This window comes from Artibeus jamaicensis, unplaced genomic scaffold (genome assembly GCF_021234435.1).
Source record: "Artibeus jamaicensis isolate MK-2021 breed Jamaican fruit bat unplaced genomic scaffold, CSHL_Jam_final contig_415, whole genome shotgun sequence".
NCBI classification, from domain to species: Eukaryota; Metazoa; Chordata; class Mammalia; order Chiroptera; family Phyllostomidae; genus Artibeus; species Artibeus jamaicensis.
In genome coordinates, this window is record NW_026521823.1 from 8,960,081 (window position 1) to 8,977,555 (window position 17,475).

General features: G+C 39.9%; 1 protein-coding gene across 1 annotated transcript; it reads right to left on the bottom strand.

Moving 5' to 3' along the window:
- Positions 1 to 10,177: 10,177 nt before the first annotated feature.
- PCDH20 (protocadherin 20) lies at positions 10,178 to 15,525 on the bottom strand. Its single transcript, XM_037133572.2, has 2 exons — positions 15,394 to 15,525; positions 10,178 to 14,353 (listed from the first exon to the last, which is right to left on the bottom strand). Exons 1-2 carry the CDS (start codon positions 15,523 to 15,525, stop codon positions 11,627 to 11,629), a joined length of 2,859 nt encoding a protein of 952 aa, XP_036989467.2. The 3' UTR covers positions 10,178 to 11,626.
- Between the last annotated feature and the right edge of the window lie 1,950 nt (positions 15,526 to 17,475).

Consider the following 17,475-nt stretch of genomic DNA (forward strand, 5'->3'; position numbering starts at 1 on the left):
CTCTCCCTCTCTCCTTCCCTTCCCCCTCTAAAGATAAATAAATAAAATCTAAACATAAAAAATAAAAAAATGGGCAAAGGACTTGAACAGACACTTCTCCAAGAAGGACATACAGAGGGCCCACAGGCATATGAAAAGATGCTCAGCATCACTAGCCATTAGACAGGTGAAAATTAAAATCACAATGAGATACTACTTCAGAATGGCCATCATGAACAAATCAACAAACAAATTCTGGTGAGGTTTTGGAGAAAAGGGAAGCCTATTATACTGTTGTTGGGAATGCAGACTGGTATAGCCACTGTGGAAAACAGTGTGGAATTTTTTCAAAAAACTAAAAATGGAACTGCCTTTCTTTTTTTTCTTTTATTTATTTTTTTTACATTTTAAAAATTTATTTGGTTTTCAAGTACAGTTTTCTATCTATTACTCCCATCCCAGCCCACCCTGCCCCATGCTCCCCACCTCCCTCCCATTTCCACCCCCTTAGTTGTTGTCCATGTGTCCCTTATACTTGTTCCTGTAAATCCTTTCCCTTTTCCCCTGAAATTCCCTCCCTTCTCCCCTCTCCCCTCTGGTTGCTTTCCCCCTGTTCTCTATTTCAGTGTCTTTGGTTATATTTTGCTTGCTTATTTGTTTTGTTATTTAGCTTCCTGTTAAAGGTGAGATCATATGGTATTTGTCTTTCACCACCTGGCCTATTTCACTCAGCATAATGCTATCCAGTTCCATCCATGTTGTTGCAAAGAATAGGAGCTCCTACTTTCTTTCTGCTGCATAGAATTCCATTGTGTAAACATACCGTAGTTTTTGGATCCATTCATTTACTGATTGGCACCTAGGTTGCTTCCAGCACTTGGCTATTGTAAATTTTGCTGCTATGCACATTGGGCTGCTTAGGTTCTTTTGGATTGGTGTTTCAGGGTTCTTAGGATATACTCCTAGCAGTGGAATTGCTGGGTCAAAAGGCAGATCTATTTTTAGGTTTCAGAAAATTCCACACTGTTTTCCATAATGGTTGTACCAGTCTGCAATCTTACCAACAGTTAACTAGGGTTGCCTTTTCCCCACAACCTCTCCAACATTTGCTGTTGGTTGCTTGGTTTATGATGGCCATTCTGACCCATATAAAGTGGTATCTCATTGTGATTTTAATTTGCATCTCTCTGATGACTAGTGACATTGAGCATCTTTTCATATGTCTCTGGATCCTCTGTATGTCCTCTGTGGAGAAGTGTCTGTTCAAGTCCTTTTCCCATTTTTAAATTGGGTTAGTTGTCTTCTTAGAGTGTAGTCACGTGAGTTCTTTGTATATTTTGGAGATTAAACCCTTGTCTGAGGTATCATTGGCAAATATGTTTTCCCATACAGTTGGTTCTTCTTTTATTTTAATACTGTTTTCTTTAGCCATGCAGAAGCTTTTTATTTGGATGAGATCCCATTTGTTTATCCTTTCCTTTATGTCCCTTGCTCTAGGGGACATATTAGTAAAAATGTTGCTGCGTGAAATATCTGAGATTTTCCTGCCAATGTTCTCTTCTAGGACTTAAATGGTGGAAGAGCTAACCCCTATTCTTCACAGACTATTCCAAAAAATCTAAAGTGATGGAAAACTCCCAAACTCTTTTTATGAAGCCAGGATCATCCTAATTTCAAAACCAGGTAGAGACACTACAAAGAAAGAAAACTTCAGGCCAATATCGCTGATGAACATAAATGCTAAAGTACTCAACAAAATATTGGCAAATTGTATCCAACAATATATCAAAAAGATCATTCACCATGACCAAGTGGGATTCATCCCAGGGATGCAAGGATGGTTAAATATTTGCAAATCAGTAAATGTAGTACATCACATAAAAAACAGCAAAGACAAAAAATACATGACCATATCAATAGACACAGAAAAAAGCTTTTGATAAGGTACAACACCCATTTATGATAAAAACACTCAGCAAAGTGTGAATAGAGGGAGCATTACTCAATATAATAAAGGCCATATATGAGAGACCTACAGCCAACATCATACTCAATGGGCAAAATCTAAAATCTTTTCCACTAAGATCAGGAAAAAAAGAAGGTTGTCCACTTTCACCACTTCTATTCAATATAGTATTGGAAGTTTTAGCCACAGCGATCAGGCAAGAAAAGGAAATAAAAGGCATCCAAATCTGAAAGGAGGAAACAAAACTGTCACTGTTTGCAGATGACATGATAGTGTACATGGAAAACCCTATAGACTCTACCAAAAAACTGCTCAAACTAATAAATGAATTTGGCAAAACAGCAGGTTACAAAGTCAATATCCAGAAATCAAAGGCATTCTTGTATACTAACAATAAATCAGCAGAAGCAGAAATCAAGGAAAAAATCCCATTTGATATAGCAAAAACAAAAATAAAATATCTGGGAATAAACCTAACCAAGGAGGTAAAAGACCTGTATGCAGAAAACTACACAACACTGAAGAAAGAAATCAAGGAAGACACAAACAAATGGAAACATATATCTTGTTCATGGATTGGAAGAATTAATATCATCAAAATGTCCACAATACCCAAAGCAATTTACAGATTCAATGTAATACCTATTACACTGAATTAAAGTACCAATGGCATATTTCACAGACATAGAACAAACACTTCAAAAATTTATATGGAACCATAAATGACTCTGAATAGCAGCTGCAATTTTGAGAAAGAAGAACAAAGTAGGAGGGATCACAATACCTGATATCAAACTGTATTACAAGGCCACTCAATTCAAAACAGCCTGGTCCTGGCATAAAAGCAGGCACATAGACCAATGGAACAGAACAGAGAGCCCAGAAATAAACCCAACTCTCTGCAGTCAATTAATATTCAACAAAGGGTGTAGTAATATAAAATGGAATAAAGATAGCCTCTTTAACAAATGGTGTTGGGAGAACTGGACAGCTACATGCAAAAAATGGAACTGCCTTTTGACCCAGCAATTCCACTGCTGGGATTATACTCTAAGAATCCTGAAACACCAATGCAAAAGAACCTAGGCAACCCAAAGTTCATAGCAGTGCTATTTATAATAGCCAAGTATTGGAAATAGCCTGAGTACCCTCAGTGAATACCTGGATCAAATAAATATGGCACATTTACACAGTGGAATACTATGCAGCAGAAAGAAAAAACTCCTACCTTTTGGGACAGCATGGCTGCAACTGTAGAGCATTATGCTAAGTGAAATAAGCCTGGTGACGACAGACAAATACCATATGATCTCACCTATAACAGGAACCTAACAAACAAATAAACAAATGAGCAAAATAGAACCAGAGGCATGGAAATAAAGAACAGACTGACAGTGATCAGAGGGGAGGGGAGGGAGGAAAAAGGGGAGAAAGAAGAGGAAGGGCTTAAAGAACATGTATAGAAGACCCATGGACATGGACAACAAGGTGGGAATGGACTGTAGGAGATGGTGGGCAGGGCAGGGGAGAGCAATAGGGGAAATTTTGGGATAATTGTAATAGAACTACAATTAGTTCTATTACAAAAAAATGATGTGTCAAAAATGTACCCATTTAAGAAGAAACCTGTCTTTTTTCAAAATGAGGAAAACCATTTTAACCTTTCAGTCACAGAAGTTCTGACATGAATCCAAAACATTCTACTGCTTTTGCAAAATATCATCATTTTACCAGTACAAAATGTATTCTCTAATATAGTCCTATGCATTATGTATTGGATATGCCAATAGTAAAGGCCCAATAAAAAGTCAATGCATACTAAACCAGTACTTCTAATGAATTTCATCTTCTAATGTGAATTTATTGTATAGAGTGAAGCAGCTTTTGAATAGGAAGTAGAGTTGGTAAGAAAGTAGAATATGAATGTATTTAAAACAAAAGACAAACAATAAAAACCTCCCTAAAGTGCTTCTTTTCACAGAATTAGAGATTATAGGTCACTTCAAATAATTCATCCATTGTAGACTTATTCATTAGAAAGGCGATTTTGTCTGCAATAACAACAAAAGAGATACATTTAACATACATCTTTTTTCATTAGAGCATCCTTTTGTATATGCCACTGCAACATACACATCCTCCACAGTACACCTCCACTACAAATATCAGCTATGCAGTTCATCTCATCCCAAACTAGATCTAAGATGAATTCAACAATTCTGCCCTATTCATTAGAGCTCTAGTCAACTGAGGAAGTCTTTTATGGTTTTCTGTTTATTTCTGTGACTTAGCAAAAGAAAAATGAGCATAGGATCTAAACAGCAGAGACATACTGCCTGGAAAACAGTAGGGTCACAGTACATGGTTTTCTTTTCTATTATAGTTATATTGATTACTTTGGTCTTTTTCTTGACTTAGCAAATTATAATTAGATATGTACTCAATAACCTTCTTTTGCAAAAAAAATATTCAAGCCATCTGTTATAAAAGTTATCCAAAATTAAACAATGTTTTCTTAGAATGAGTCAACTAAACTTGGCCTTTAGCTGATGCATCCTGTATTTTTCAAGATACTAGAGTAGTTGTCTAATACTGTTTTAATGAATTACCTCAAAATTAGCAGCTTAAAAAAATACCCATTTAGTAATTCCAGGACCTAAATCAAGAGTCTGGGTACAGAGTGGCTTGGCTGGTCATCTGGTGTTTTGCAATGCCGAAATCAAGGTGTCAAGAGAGCCCTATGGATTTCTGGAAGCTCTGTGAATGAGTTCACTTCCATTCTCATTCAGCTTGTTGATGAATTCAGTTCCATGTGGTTATAGGACTGAAATCCCCATTAGGAGTCTTTCTAGTTGCTTAAGCCTGGATCTATCCCTAATTTAAGGTTCATAATGTCAATTACTTTTGCAAGGAAGGTCTTGCCATGTAACATAACGTATTCATGGGTTCCATGCATTAAGGCATGGACATCTTTGGGGGAGTTGCTCTGCCTACCACAGACAAGCTAACACCTGGATTCTGAAAATACTGAGCTTCCCTTATGAAAGACCAACAGGATGATAGAGTATGACTAAGGAAGCTTGAAAGGGAAGAAAAATTGATATCTGAAGATTCCTCCTGGTTCAGTGCAACAGATGTTTTGTAAGTTTTGCTTTTCATTTCTTATATGTACATTCAATATTTAGGTCTTTTGGAAAATCATCTTCAATTGGGCTGATTGACATGCCCCACAAAACACTTTGATTGGTAATGCTGGTGTGTCACAGAATGTCAAACAATGTGTCCTGACTCAAGCATAAAGCACAAAAAGGAACTAGTTTTAATCACTTAAATTCTATTAAATCTCTTAGTTTGAAAAATCTTATAGGCCCACTTAGACCCAATTATTCTTCCATGAAATCTGTATATATATCTGCTAACTATATTTGTATATGTGATGGGAAATGATTTGCCCTAGAATGTTTTTTTGTAGGAAAAAATATTTTGCAGGACTAGATCAAGGTGTCAAATATATACAGGATAGTTGGCTTTGCTAAATTTGAATGCTTAGATGATTCATTGTAAGGATGGAGATTTACTCTTAGGCTGTGCCTATTATAAGCAAGACATGGAGCTAAGTGCAAGGGTAAGTTTTCTTCCATTCTTCCAAAGATTATTCTCCAGTTTGGGAAAACTAATGTAAACAACATAACCAATATATTTAGAAAGTAAATAGTTGATGATAATAGTTTTTAGTTTTGTTAAAGCTTCAGGATACTGTACCCAAACTATAAGAGGGAAAAGAATTCAAAGTTCCTTTAAGGTTGTAAAATTTGTGATTTAGTGTGTTCCTAACATTCAGTCATTCTTGGTTTACCTTCATATTATAATGTGTTGAGCAAATAAGCCTTTAAGCTAAAACACTTCCAATTTTATGGATTTTTCTTGTGTAATAAAAACGTTGATTGAATGAATCTGACAGAAGGAGGAGTGAAAAAACTGCTAAGACAACCTCATAATACATCGTTTAATTCCAATAGCAATGATAATAGCTAATATTTGAGTACTTTATTTGTATGAAATATTTTGCATCAATTAACTTATTCGATCTTTAAAATTATACCAGGAGACAGAGTAAGTTCATTATTTCCATACAGATGAGTTATGGAGGGTAATTTTTGGAAGATAGGACAAGTGACTTTTCTTGAAACCAGGGCTACATATAATACTGTTTCTATGTCTACTATGTGTTTACTTAGTCTGGGTTTGACACTTCCACCAGGGTACCGATACTATTAAGTTCATTTACACAAGATAACCTGAGGCATAAGATATGTTAAGTGTCTTTTTTAAAATCCAAAAATGATATTTAATCTCAAGGCTTATGTCCTGTTTGGCTCTAACTACCCATTTCACCTATTTATATTTCCTGGATCTTTTTCAGAATTGCCTGAAACAGATACTGTATTTTTGCACTATACGATGCACTTTCCCCCCAAATTTGGGAGGAAGTGGGGGTGCATCTTATGGTCCAAATGAAGTTTACCTGGCTCGCTAGGGGGTTGGGGGTTGTAGCGGTGTCACGGGAGGTAGGAGCAGGGATATACCCCCATTTTCTCCCATATTCGGGGGGAAAAGTGCATGTTATAGTCCAAAAAATATGGTACATCATTCTTTCTCGATAGTAACACATGAAATTATATTTATATCTTACATTTTACACTTGACGTTTTATTGTCTTTTTTCAGTTTTCAATATGACCCTTCTGCATGTGGAATTTTTAGTGCAACTACAAGCAAAATATTGCAAATGCCTTGGATAAACTATTCTCGATATGGTCAGCCTCATGTCGCAGTATCTAGCACATGCACACAGAGTAGTGTTTATTAAATTGAATAGGATTGACAGTCCTAAGTGTGAAATGAACTGGGTAAATTAATGTCTTTAAAATTCCATCTGTATCATAAAATCCAACATTAAAAAGGGAGTTACAGTTCCCGTGCTTTTGTAGCTGATGTAATGTTTAGTAAATGATTTCCCTATCCTTTTCAAATTTGTAAAATAGGCTTGAAAGGAAATGATGAACATTGTAAACATTCTCACTTATCACATGTGGATTATTCTATTAGTATACCAAATTTCTTTATCAGCAATAAATTACTTACCTACTGTATTCTATACTATAACATATCTCTTTCATATTCTCTGGTTTAAGGGTCCACCTTTCATGTAAATTGTCATGGCTACCTTCTATCCATTCTCTAGAAACTTCAACACAAATTCCACATGTGGCCAAAGAGATTTTTTTAAAATAAAAATTCCTTGACAAAAATCCTCAAAATTCCCATAAAATTGCAACCTCTAATTATGACATATAAGACCCTTTATTATTTGCAAATACGCTTACATCTCCAAGTTTAGTGCCAACAGTATCTTTCATTTTGTTCATCCTGTCAGCCAAGAATAATAATATTTGTGGTTCTCCAATCATGACATGCTCACTTTTACATGTGTGCCTTGCATACTGTTTTCTCTTCTCTTAATCTCCATTTAAATACCACCTCCTCTGAGAGGGCCCCCACCTAGAAATCACCTCCTTTGGGAAGCTTTCTCCAAGAATTCCCATTACTGGTGTATGTCCTGCTTACACAGAATCCTGGCAATAGGTGTTTATCCCACACGATGTTTTAAGATGAAAGGATTTCTCGTTGGCCTTTTTCACACCCTCATCTAAATTCATCAAGGGACCCTGTCTTCTCAGCCACATCCCTGGTGATTAGAGTACTAAAACAAATATGCATACAATGAATCACTAAATTATTTCTTTTTTAGTCATCACAATATTTTTACTTCTTAACATTGGTGGGTTAAGTGTTAAAGTTCAACCCAATTTTGTTTTATGCCTATAAAGGAATGCATTCCCAGTTTAGAAATTTATTAGAGAAAAGCATGCTACTATTTTTAAAGCAGTTATATACAATGACTGACATTTACAAATTATTGTATAATATATGCATTTATGTATCTAGCCTCTGAAAAATATACATATTTTTATCAGGAATAGAAGTAACTAGAAAAAACATGGTGCATCTTTTTGCCTGGGAATCCCCAGTTTTTTTTTTTATTGACTGATTTTTTTCTGCAGTAAGTCCATTTACATAACTAAATGAAAGACTGTTAAAGCTCTTTCAATATATAATCATTGATGACCTACACTGTAAAGGCATATTGCTAGGGAGGAATTAAACAAGTCAGCAAAATAACATTTTGAGCAAATGACTGCTTTCCTGCAGTGAGCAAATCTACCTCACAGGAAAGAAAATGCCTGGGCGCCTGTGTCTCTGGCCTCCAGGAGCAAGGCTGCCAGTGGCGCTGAAGAGCACCAGATGCTCAGGCTGCCTGTCCTTCCATTCATTACCTTCCCCATCATCTGCTAGAGGTCAGGACCCCATGGAGTCCTCACCTCACTGAGGAGAGACTGGAACCTGAGCCTTCAGGGGGAAGGCTGTTTACTTTCTCCTTTAACAGTTGTCAACCGAGAGGTTTTCTGGGAGCACCAATTAGAATCTTTTAGGGAGATTTTACTGCCATCAGGTCAACTTTATACACCACCTCTAATATTTCTTCAATGGTGTCATGCCATAGGGCGATCACACCTGTCATAAAACACTTCTATGCAGAGCTCCCAAAACACAAAAAATATGGATTTAAAAAAAAGATTTTATTATTTATCTTTAGAAGGAAAGGAAAGGACAGAGGGAGAGAAATATCAATGTATGGTTGCTCCTTTGTGCATCCCCTACTGGGAACTGGCCTGCAACCCAGGCATGTGCCCTGACTGGGAATTGAACCTCAATCCTTTGGTTTGCAGGCCCGCACTCAAGCCACTGAGCTATACCAGCCAGCACAAAATATGGATTTTTAAAAAATACACTGGCATGATAAAACTGTTTCTAAAGAAGCATTTTCTTTCCCTTTTAAGCCACCACTGTTAGGAGCATAAATGCCAAGAAAATTCTTTAAAAAAATAGGATGGTGGAATCTACTTTAAAGAATCAAATGCTGTAAACTGCTTCTTCTGTCGCTGAAATTACTATGTTGGTTTTACATTTCCCAATCCAAATTAATGAATATTTTTTTTCTGTGGTAGAAGAATGGACTTGGCAGTACAGAGATCAGAGCAATCTCTTCTTCGTTAATTTGGGCAATGAGGACTCCTGGTTCTCAAACTGTTAAATGGATATTAGGGGTTTTAATGAATGGAACGTTTATTTTTGTGCCAGCTCAACAAACAACACTGACATAATTAGCATACATTTTGGCAACTGTTCTAGCACAAGGTGTTAGTAAAAAGAGGTTATTATCTTTGAGTTTAATTTACTTTAAGTCCCTTGTTATGAATTTTTTAAAATGTGAATGAAATGTTTTTGTAAAGGAAGTCCTGGCACAGTGAGTTACTCAGAAATACGTCTTTTTATTAATGTTACAGGTGTTTCTCATGCCAGAGCTGAGGTCCATACCCCCAAACACATGAGCCTTCTCCAAATTTAGAAGTGAATAAAATATTTTGTTATTTTTATTGATGGTTAAGTCATCGCACTTATGGAGAATTTTTTAATTAATGGTGCTACTTGTTTCATGTGTAGTTCCTTCCTTTAAAAAAATGAGAAATAAGATGTATACAAACATACACACGTACATGGTCTGGTAAAGAATGGCTTCCTCCATGGCCTTACATCAATTAGAAATGAAAAGTTTTAAGGATTAAATGATCTTAGTTTCTTAGCTCAGGTGCTTCTCCTACAAAATAAATTTTCAGTAAAAAATATACTTCCTTTTTGTAACAAACACTATTGTTGCATATGTTTACATTTTATTCATATTGTCAAATTGATGAAAACAAGAAAAATAAGGTTGATACAAATCCTAAAGGTCTTGGGTGTTTGCATTAATAAAAATTTTGCAGTATATTCTTATTTTAAAATTTATTGGAAGCTGTTGTAAAACAGCTAATAGAATTGCTATAATTATGTAGTATATGATTGTTTATAATTGATATTAAATCATTAAATTAATATTCATGTGCACATGCATGAGTATAAATTATTGTGTGAACTTCTAGCAAACATACAGGCATGCTCTCATATATATGTGTCTGTAATCACATGCATATTTAATCATTTACCCAATGTTTGAGTAGTGAATTAGTTTAATATAAACTTTAGCACAACAGAATATTTACAGTTCACCCACATTTACCTTTAGAAGCAAACAAATGCCAATAACAGGCACTTCAGTGAAAGAACAAGCCAGGTTAAAATAGAAAATGGTAAAAATGAGAAAGAAGTTATGAAAATATATACTTTTAATTTGCAGACATATAAACACTTTTGGTACAGTACGGACACAAGATGCCAAAAAAAGTAGAATGATCCAGTTTAAGCTAATACATTACTTGCTTATACAGATAATTTTGCTTTAGCTCTCATAGACAATAAATTTCCAGCTCACACAAGAAAGTGAAAGTGATCAATCACGGATGAACCAGTTTGCATCACTGCAAAAGATTCAGCAAAAGCTAAATTATCAGAGAAATCTGCTGCTAGGCATACAAATACTCTTGGACTTAATCCAATGCCAAATAAAGGAAGTCAGAAATGGTAGCCAACAAACCTAAACAACAACAAAAAGATAAGTATAATTTTCATATAAAAGGCCCAACTAAAACAACCAGCTTTTAGATTATTTCTGCTTTAATATGGTTCCTAAAAATTTCTTATGTGATAGATGCATTTAAGCACATAAGAACTGGTATATAACCCAAATATGAAGCACTGCTTACACGTTTTGAAAGGACCAAAATGTCATGGACACCTATGAAGCAACTAAAGATCGAAACATCTCTTGCTTCTGGCTGTTTTTCTTGGATACAATTTCTAGTTACATTTTCTGTAAAGAAGAATATATATATATATTTGCCCCTGTAATAATAGCAAGTGCAATGGTAAGGCAAACAGAAAGCAGTTGGGGTACACAGAAAGTAAAATAGTCTTCAGCAGGTCAAATCTTTACACATGGCAATGTTTTTATCCTTGCTAACAAAAAAGTGCACTTCTTTGTAATGCCTTCTCTTTCAAACTACGAATGATGTACTTATGAGGTAAACATTCTGTTTACAAATGCCTTTTTTGTCATACATTTAAGTGGGGTGAAATTCAATTCACTTTAATTTCATATCTGTTAAATGTTAAAAACAATATATTTAAAATATACTCTTTCATTAATTTGATGTACAACTGCTATCCTGTACAATACCTCAAAACAGTTCCCTGCAAAGGAGCAGCTGATGCCCTCTTGTGGTTAAAAGACTTTTTAGACAAAAAAAAAATGCAATGTGCCATTTTCTTACCTTACTCCCAGGTTTTATCAATCATCTGCTTGGTGTATGAACCCTGCAAATCGCATCCAAGGTTTTTTATAACAGTTTTATAGCTGTTAGTCCTACTTTTCATTAAAAAATGCTGTACACATTTTATAACCTCTCATTTTGAATTTTAAAAACCTGTAAACAGCTATTTACAATATAGTACAAATTATAAATTAGTTGTCGTTCATTAGAACTGCTGTCCACACCATCTTGATTAGGTGGTGAAGACTACCAAAGTCAGTTAAAATATCTCTGGTTTACTCCTCAATGAAGTATCAAATATTGGAGATATCCATTGGTTTCTTCTCTCTCATGTGTAAGTCAATTTTTCCTTTCAGTGGAATTTGTACTTCCAAATTCTCGTCTTCCTTGGGATGCTTTTTCCCCCTCCTTAAGCAGATGTATATTCCCATCCCCGTGACCAGTGTGATAGAACCCAAGCTTATTACAGACAGAGCTACTAAGGTGGGCATACAGGTCACAGATTCGACTTTCCTGTGAGTCGGTTCTATTGAGATCTGCGGTTCTTTCTCCTCTATATTAATTTCTGGTTCTTTTCTTAAAAGACTCTCAATGTAACTCTCATTACTGACAGTGTCATTAACAAATAGGTTCACCATGACGGTGGAATAGAGAGGTTCGGGGTAACCGTGGTCACTCACTTTCACCAGCAAACGGTGGAGTCCGTAATCTGTCTGCAGCAGTGCCTCTTCCAAAGTAATGTTGCCAGTTTTAGGGTCAATCCTAAAGGACTCAGGCCGAGGACCTCTTCTTCCGATGATGCTGTAAGCTATGACAGCATTCATGCCTGTGTCTTTGTCAACAGCATAGACCTCTGTCACTGGGGAGCCCGGGAGAGTAGAAGGTAGTACCAACAGATAAGACATATTAGACTGAGGAAATAAAACAAGAGGAGGGTTGTCATTGATATCTAGAAGAAGAATTGTGATTTTTGCGGTAGAGGAGAGGGCAGGCTCACCCCCATCGACAGCTTCAACCCACAAAGTATAGGAGCTTTGCTGCTCTCTGTCCAAAGAGACTTTCGCTCTGAGCATACCCTTTCCTGTGTCGATGACAAAAATATCACTCTGGTTCAACACAGAGAGAGCGACCCATCCATTCCTCCCCGCATCGGCATCTGTTACACTGATTACTCCAATTTCACCATATCCTGGAAAGTTTTCTGGCACAAAAAAGCTGAAGTCCTTGTTGATGAACCTAGGGCTGTTGTCATTTTTATCCAACACTGTAAGAGCCACAGTGGCTACTGATTCTCTGGGTGGCTTCCCAGAGTCAACAGCTCTGACCGTGTACCTGTACTTTTCTTTCTCTTCTCGGTCCAGCTGAGTAGAAACTGTCAGAATTCCTGTGACACTGTCTAAGGAAAAATATGATGGAGCATCGGGTCCCAGAAAATATGAAATTTGGCCTCTCTCTCCACTGTCAGCATCTGTAGCATACAGCTTGGTCAAAAAGGCATTGGGTGTGTTGTTTTCTTCAATGGTTAGTTCTATTAAGTGTTGAAGGAAAACAGGAGCATTATCATTGTCATCTAAAAGTTGCACTTTAATAACTTTCCTGACATGAAATCCTTCAGAGTTCCAGGCCACCACAGCTATTTCATAGAACTGCTGTAGCTCATAATCCATAGGTTTTGTGGTTTCTAGCAAGTATTCATTATTGTACGGTTTGTAGGGTGATAACCTAAATGGGCCTTCACCATCCAGATAGCAGTTCACCTTGTATTTGCCTTCAGGGTCTCTTATGGCAAAGAAAGCAACTGGAGTGTTAACAGGTTCCAGTTCTTTCAGGTAAACAATACCGTCTCTCTCATTTGCTATATAACGAGGGACAATTTCAGGGGGTCTGAAAGTGACTTTGATAATGGACACCAGGGCAGTGATCACAGCAGGGATGCAGCCTGGCCCATTGGCCAGGATGGTGAGCTTGTGTGTCTGCAGAACACTCCCCCCAATCGTCCTGGAAAGTTTAATGACTCCAGTGGTTTCATCCAGATGGAACAAGTCCTTGGATGCCTGGGGGACTTTCTGGCTATAGGAGTAGGTGATCTGAGCATTGATCCCCAAGTCTCTGTCCACCGCCTGGACAGCTGCGACTGGTGTGCCCACTGTAGCATTCCCATACACAGTGACATTGATCTGCGAGTCTGTGAAAAGGGGGCAATTGTCGTTAATGTCACTTATGCCAATGGTGAGGGTGGCACTGCCCAGCAGCGGCGGAGACCCACCATCCTCTGCTATGATGATGCTCACATACTGGTCTTGGGTCTCCCGGTCCAACAGCCCCATGACAATCAGGTAGGGAGTGCGCTCCCCATTCTCATTCTCCTCCACGTCCAGGGTGAACATACGGTGGTAGTCCAGTAAGCGGTATGTCTGCACCCCATTAGTGCCTACATCTGGGTCCATGGCAGCATGGTCTATGACCAGCCGGGTGTTCACAGGTGCATTTTCCGGGAGCCAAACCGAGATCTGGGATACAGGGAACTGCGGGGCGTTGTCATTGACGTCCTGGATAGCTATTTTCACCTTCACAAACCTGAAGTATTCCTGAGGCAGGACCAGTACATCCAGAAGCAAAAGACAAGAGTCAGGAGAAGGGGAGGAGGAAATGGAAATGCTGCCACCCCAGGCAGCTCCTCCGCCTCCTTCAAGACACAGGGCCTCTCGGTCGATCTCCTGGGTAGAAGTGTGCAGCTCCCCAGAACGGTTGTCTAGGGTCACGTACTGGCCACTCAGTCCCCGGGAGGCCAGGCTGAAGGAGAGAGCAGGGCTCGGCTCGGCGCCGGAGCGCTCCGGCGGCTGCGACTGCTGATCCTGCCTGCCCGCCGCCCCGGGCACCAGGTGCAGGTCCTCGGCCAGACTGCCGATGAACACCCCCGCGGGCAGTCCCTCGTTCAGGCTGTACAGAAGCTCCGTGGCCTGGCTGTAACTCGCGCGGCAGTTGAAGGGTCCCACGAAGAGGAAAAACAGAAACAGATGCTGAAAGTTGGGGTGGGGGGGAGAAACCTCATTACATACTCGCGGCAACACAGAGGTTGGAGTCAGAAACCAGAGCCCCGGGTTATGGCCGCTCTCATTACCATTCCCAGAGGCAAACCTTCTCCAGTCCGAGCGAGGTGAAGAGGAAACTTACTGCAAAGACATCTACAGAGCAATATTGCCTCCAAAAGTTATTTTTTTGCGTTCACTCTTTACCCCCTCCCTCCAGGCCCCCTCACCATCCTCATCAGTTAACACCGGGAATCCCTAAGCGTAGAGCACCCCTGGAAGCACCGCTGGAGTGGAGAGGACTGGGACTCGGGACTGCGCAACGCGGCAGGGAAACGCGCGGAGGGCAGAGAAGGGGACGGGGTGGGGTGGAGAGGGCTCAGAGGTGGGCAATTTATCAATTCCTTTCCCATCGAAATGCTTCCACCACTAAGATCCCGGGGGACGCGAAATATATTACACCCCTTACTATGAAACCAATAGCAACGAGAACAATGTTAGTAATAATAATATGAAAACACAATCACGCTTTCTGCTCATCAACTCCCCCCCCCCCAAGTAAATAAACGCATTAGGTCAGAAGAAGCGATTTTCATTTCAGCATGGATCTAAATTGGGAAAGATCTGGATCTCCTTATGAAGCCCTCACTAATCCCCCTCCCCCAGAGGAAAAGAAGTAAACGCGGACAATGAGTATCCAAAAAACAATTTGTCAGTTGCAGTGGACAGTCACAGCCAGATGCCGGCAGCGGGAAACGATCTCGGAACCCCAGTATCTAAAGCATATGGAGCCTGCACCCCCATCCCCTCCACTTCATCTGCCTACATTTCTGCTTCAGAAACTTCCTCTCACCACCCAAGGGCTTGCCTATTCCTTGCTAAAATGAAAATACCTTATCCCAAACTCCCTTTCCCTCCCCTCAATCTTCCCGCGAAGTTTGGATTAAGGTTAAAGGTTTGAAAACCCTCAAGGAGTGTGAACTGCCCACAGCACTGCAACTTGTCGCGGGGCTCTGCTCCCCAAGCCTTACCGGCAGGTTCCTGTGGCTGGTGCTGCTGCTGGGACGACTTAGCCGCCCCATATCCAGGCGCAGGTGCCAGGTCGCCGGACGCCAGCTCACTGCCAGGGTCCGCGAGCCGCGTGCATGCCCTCGGCAGCGCATCCCCAGCGAGGCTGCAGTCCGCGCGCTCCTGCTGGGAGGACGGCAGAAGACACTCCCTCTCTGTTCATGCAAATCGCTGGGGAACTTCAGCCAATAGTCATCAGCTCGTCAATTAGGACGGGAGCTAAGGGGGGCAGAAGGGCACGGCCATGGTTTCCTGCCCAGGACTTGGGTAAGTCCAGGTCTCACAGGAGGAGCCAGAATGGGGGACTTGCCTCTGAAGACTGCGACGAGGTGTCACCTGGTCCGCACCGGAGTGCCTGCCGAGAGCCCACCTCCTCGCCGCACCAGTCAGAACCTCAGTCCACAGTTGGCGAGCAGGGGAGGGAGAATTAGAATAAATAAGCCTGGAAGTATATCTGAATTTATAGAGAGAGGGATTCAGCGCTACAGAGCGGTCGCAGGTGCAATCCCTAAACGCCTGCTTTGCCACCAGTTATTATAAGAAAGATTTGGAGCCAGCATTCTTTGCACAGAGGGGAAAAAAAAAAAAAAAACAGCACTCTTCTTTGCGGAGAGTAGGAATTTCAAACTCTTTGGAAGGCAGCCTGAACCAGAAAAGCAAATAGATGAATTCGGTGATGGCTCAACATGCTCTACGTTAGAATCTTTGCCATTGGTGGTGGCAGAGCTTCTGCTAGTTTCCTAGTTTCAGGCACAAGTGTCTTCTTTGGGTGTCTGCCTTGTGGCCTTAGTTCAGAGGCAGCTGCGGCTTCTGGCCAAGGGAAGGAATCAAGGGGAAAAGTGGACACAATTGTGGGGGAACACTGTTCTGCCTTGCAGGCAATTTTAACATATTTCTCTAAGGGATGCATTTAGGGAGGGGGCGCTCACTGAAGCCTGGGTTTAAAAAACTGGTTACTTTTCAAATTATCATGTTTTTCTCTTTGTAATGCTCACTGGGAAAGTGCTCAAACAGGGGAAGGAAGGAAGAGAGAGAAACACACTTTGCCCTGCTCTCAGGCCCTACCCCCCAACATCCACACTACACCAGCCAGGGCTGGAAAGTGCTCTTTTAGAAAGGAATCCTGAAGGGAGGGATGTGGGGCAAAATACTTGGATAACCTCTCTGGCTTTGGCACTAAATGGCTATGTGACCTGTTTCCTCATTTATAAAATTGGGGCTGGAGGGAGTTCAGTGCATTAAGTCAGTGAGACACTTTTTGATCTGCAGGGTGTCATATTAGTAATGAAAAGGACCACTGGCCTTTCCCTGAGCAGACATCCCTCTTCATCACTAGGTTTCCAGATACCCTATGCTCTGCCCTGAACTTAAAACTCTCCAGGCTGAATGCCTAGTGACTGAGCCTGGAATAGAAAAAGTCTTCCTCTCCTAGAAAGATCCGACATTCCTGTGCTTTCCACAGGAACCACTTTTAAGTTTCTTTTTAATGCAACAGTATGCTAACTAGAATATAAATTACTGGGCAGAGCTAATTGTTTTTTCTCTGTCCCTTCCTATTTTCTCTCATGCACTAATCCTAAAGACACAGAGTCCTTAATATTGACACCACACATCAAAACACCTGGTGTGTGTAACAGCTTCGTATTGACCAAATGGAACTATACATGGAGTTCACGAACAAAACTCCCTATAACACAACCTGGCAAATAATCTAATTGGCATATACAATCGGCTCCCTTAAACTCTTTAGAGTGAAATTGGAGTGCTGATGAAGAAAGCACACACACAAGGACATGCTCACATGTGTGAGGCCATGGTACAACTGGTAAAGCACAGTCAGGAAATGTGATTTGCCTCTCCTTGCTTCTTCAGCTGCAAGTTCCGAATGGTAAGTATTTACTCTGGGGTTTGTAGTTGAAACATACTGGACTCCAAAAATCAGTATCAAGCTGCTTCTGAACTGTGTTGAATTTATGTCTTCACACAGTACCCACAGCTTCTGGAAGTTTGGGGCACCTGGCCAAGATTAGGCAATCCATCAGCGT

What these genes read in the sequence shown, in the direction of transcription:
- PCDH20 (XM_037133572.2), bottom strand. Translation starts at nt 15,525, where the DNA reads ATGCGCTGCCGAGGGCATGCACGCGGCTCGCGGACCCTGGCAGTGAGC. An exon ending in CCAGCCACAGGAACCTGCCG is followed by an intron (nt 14,354 to 15,393) that starts GTAAGGCTTGGG and finishes CCCAACTTTCAG; the next exon opens with CATCTGTTTCTGTTTTTCCT.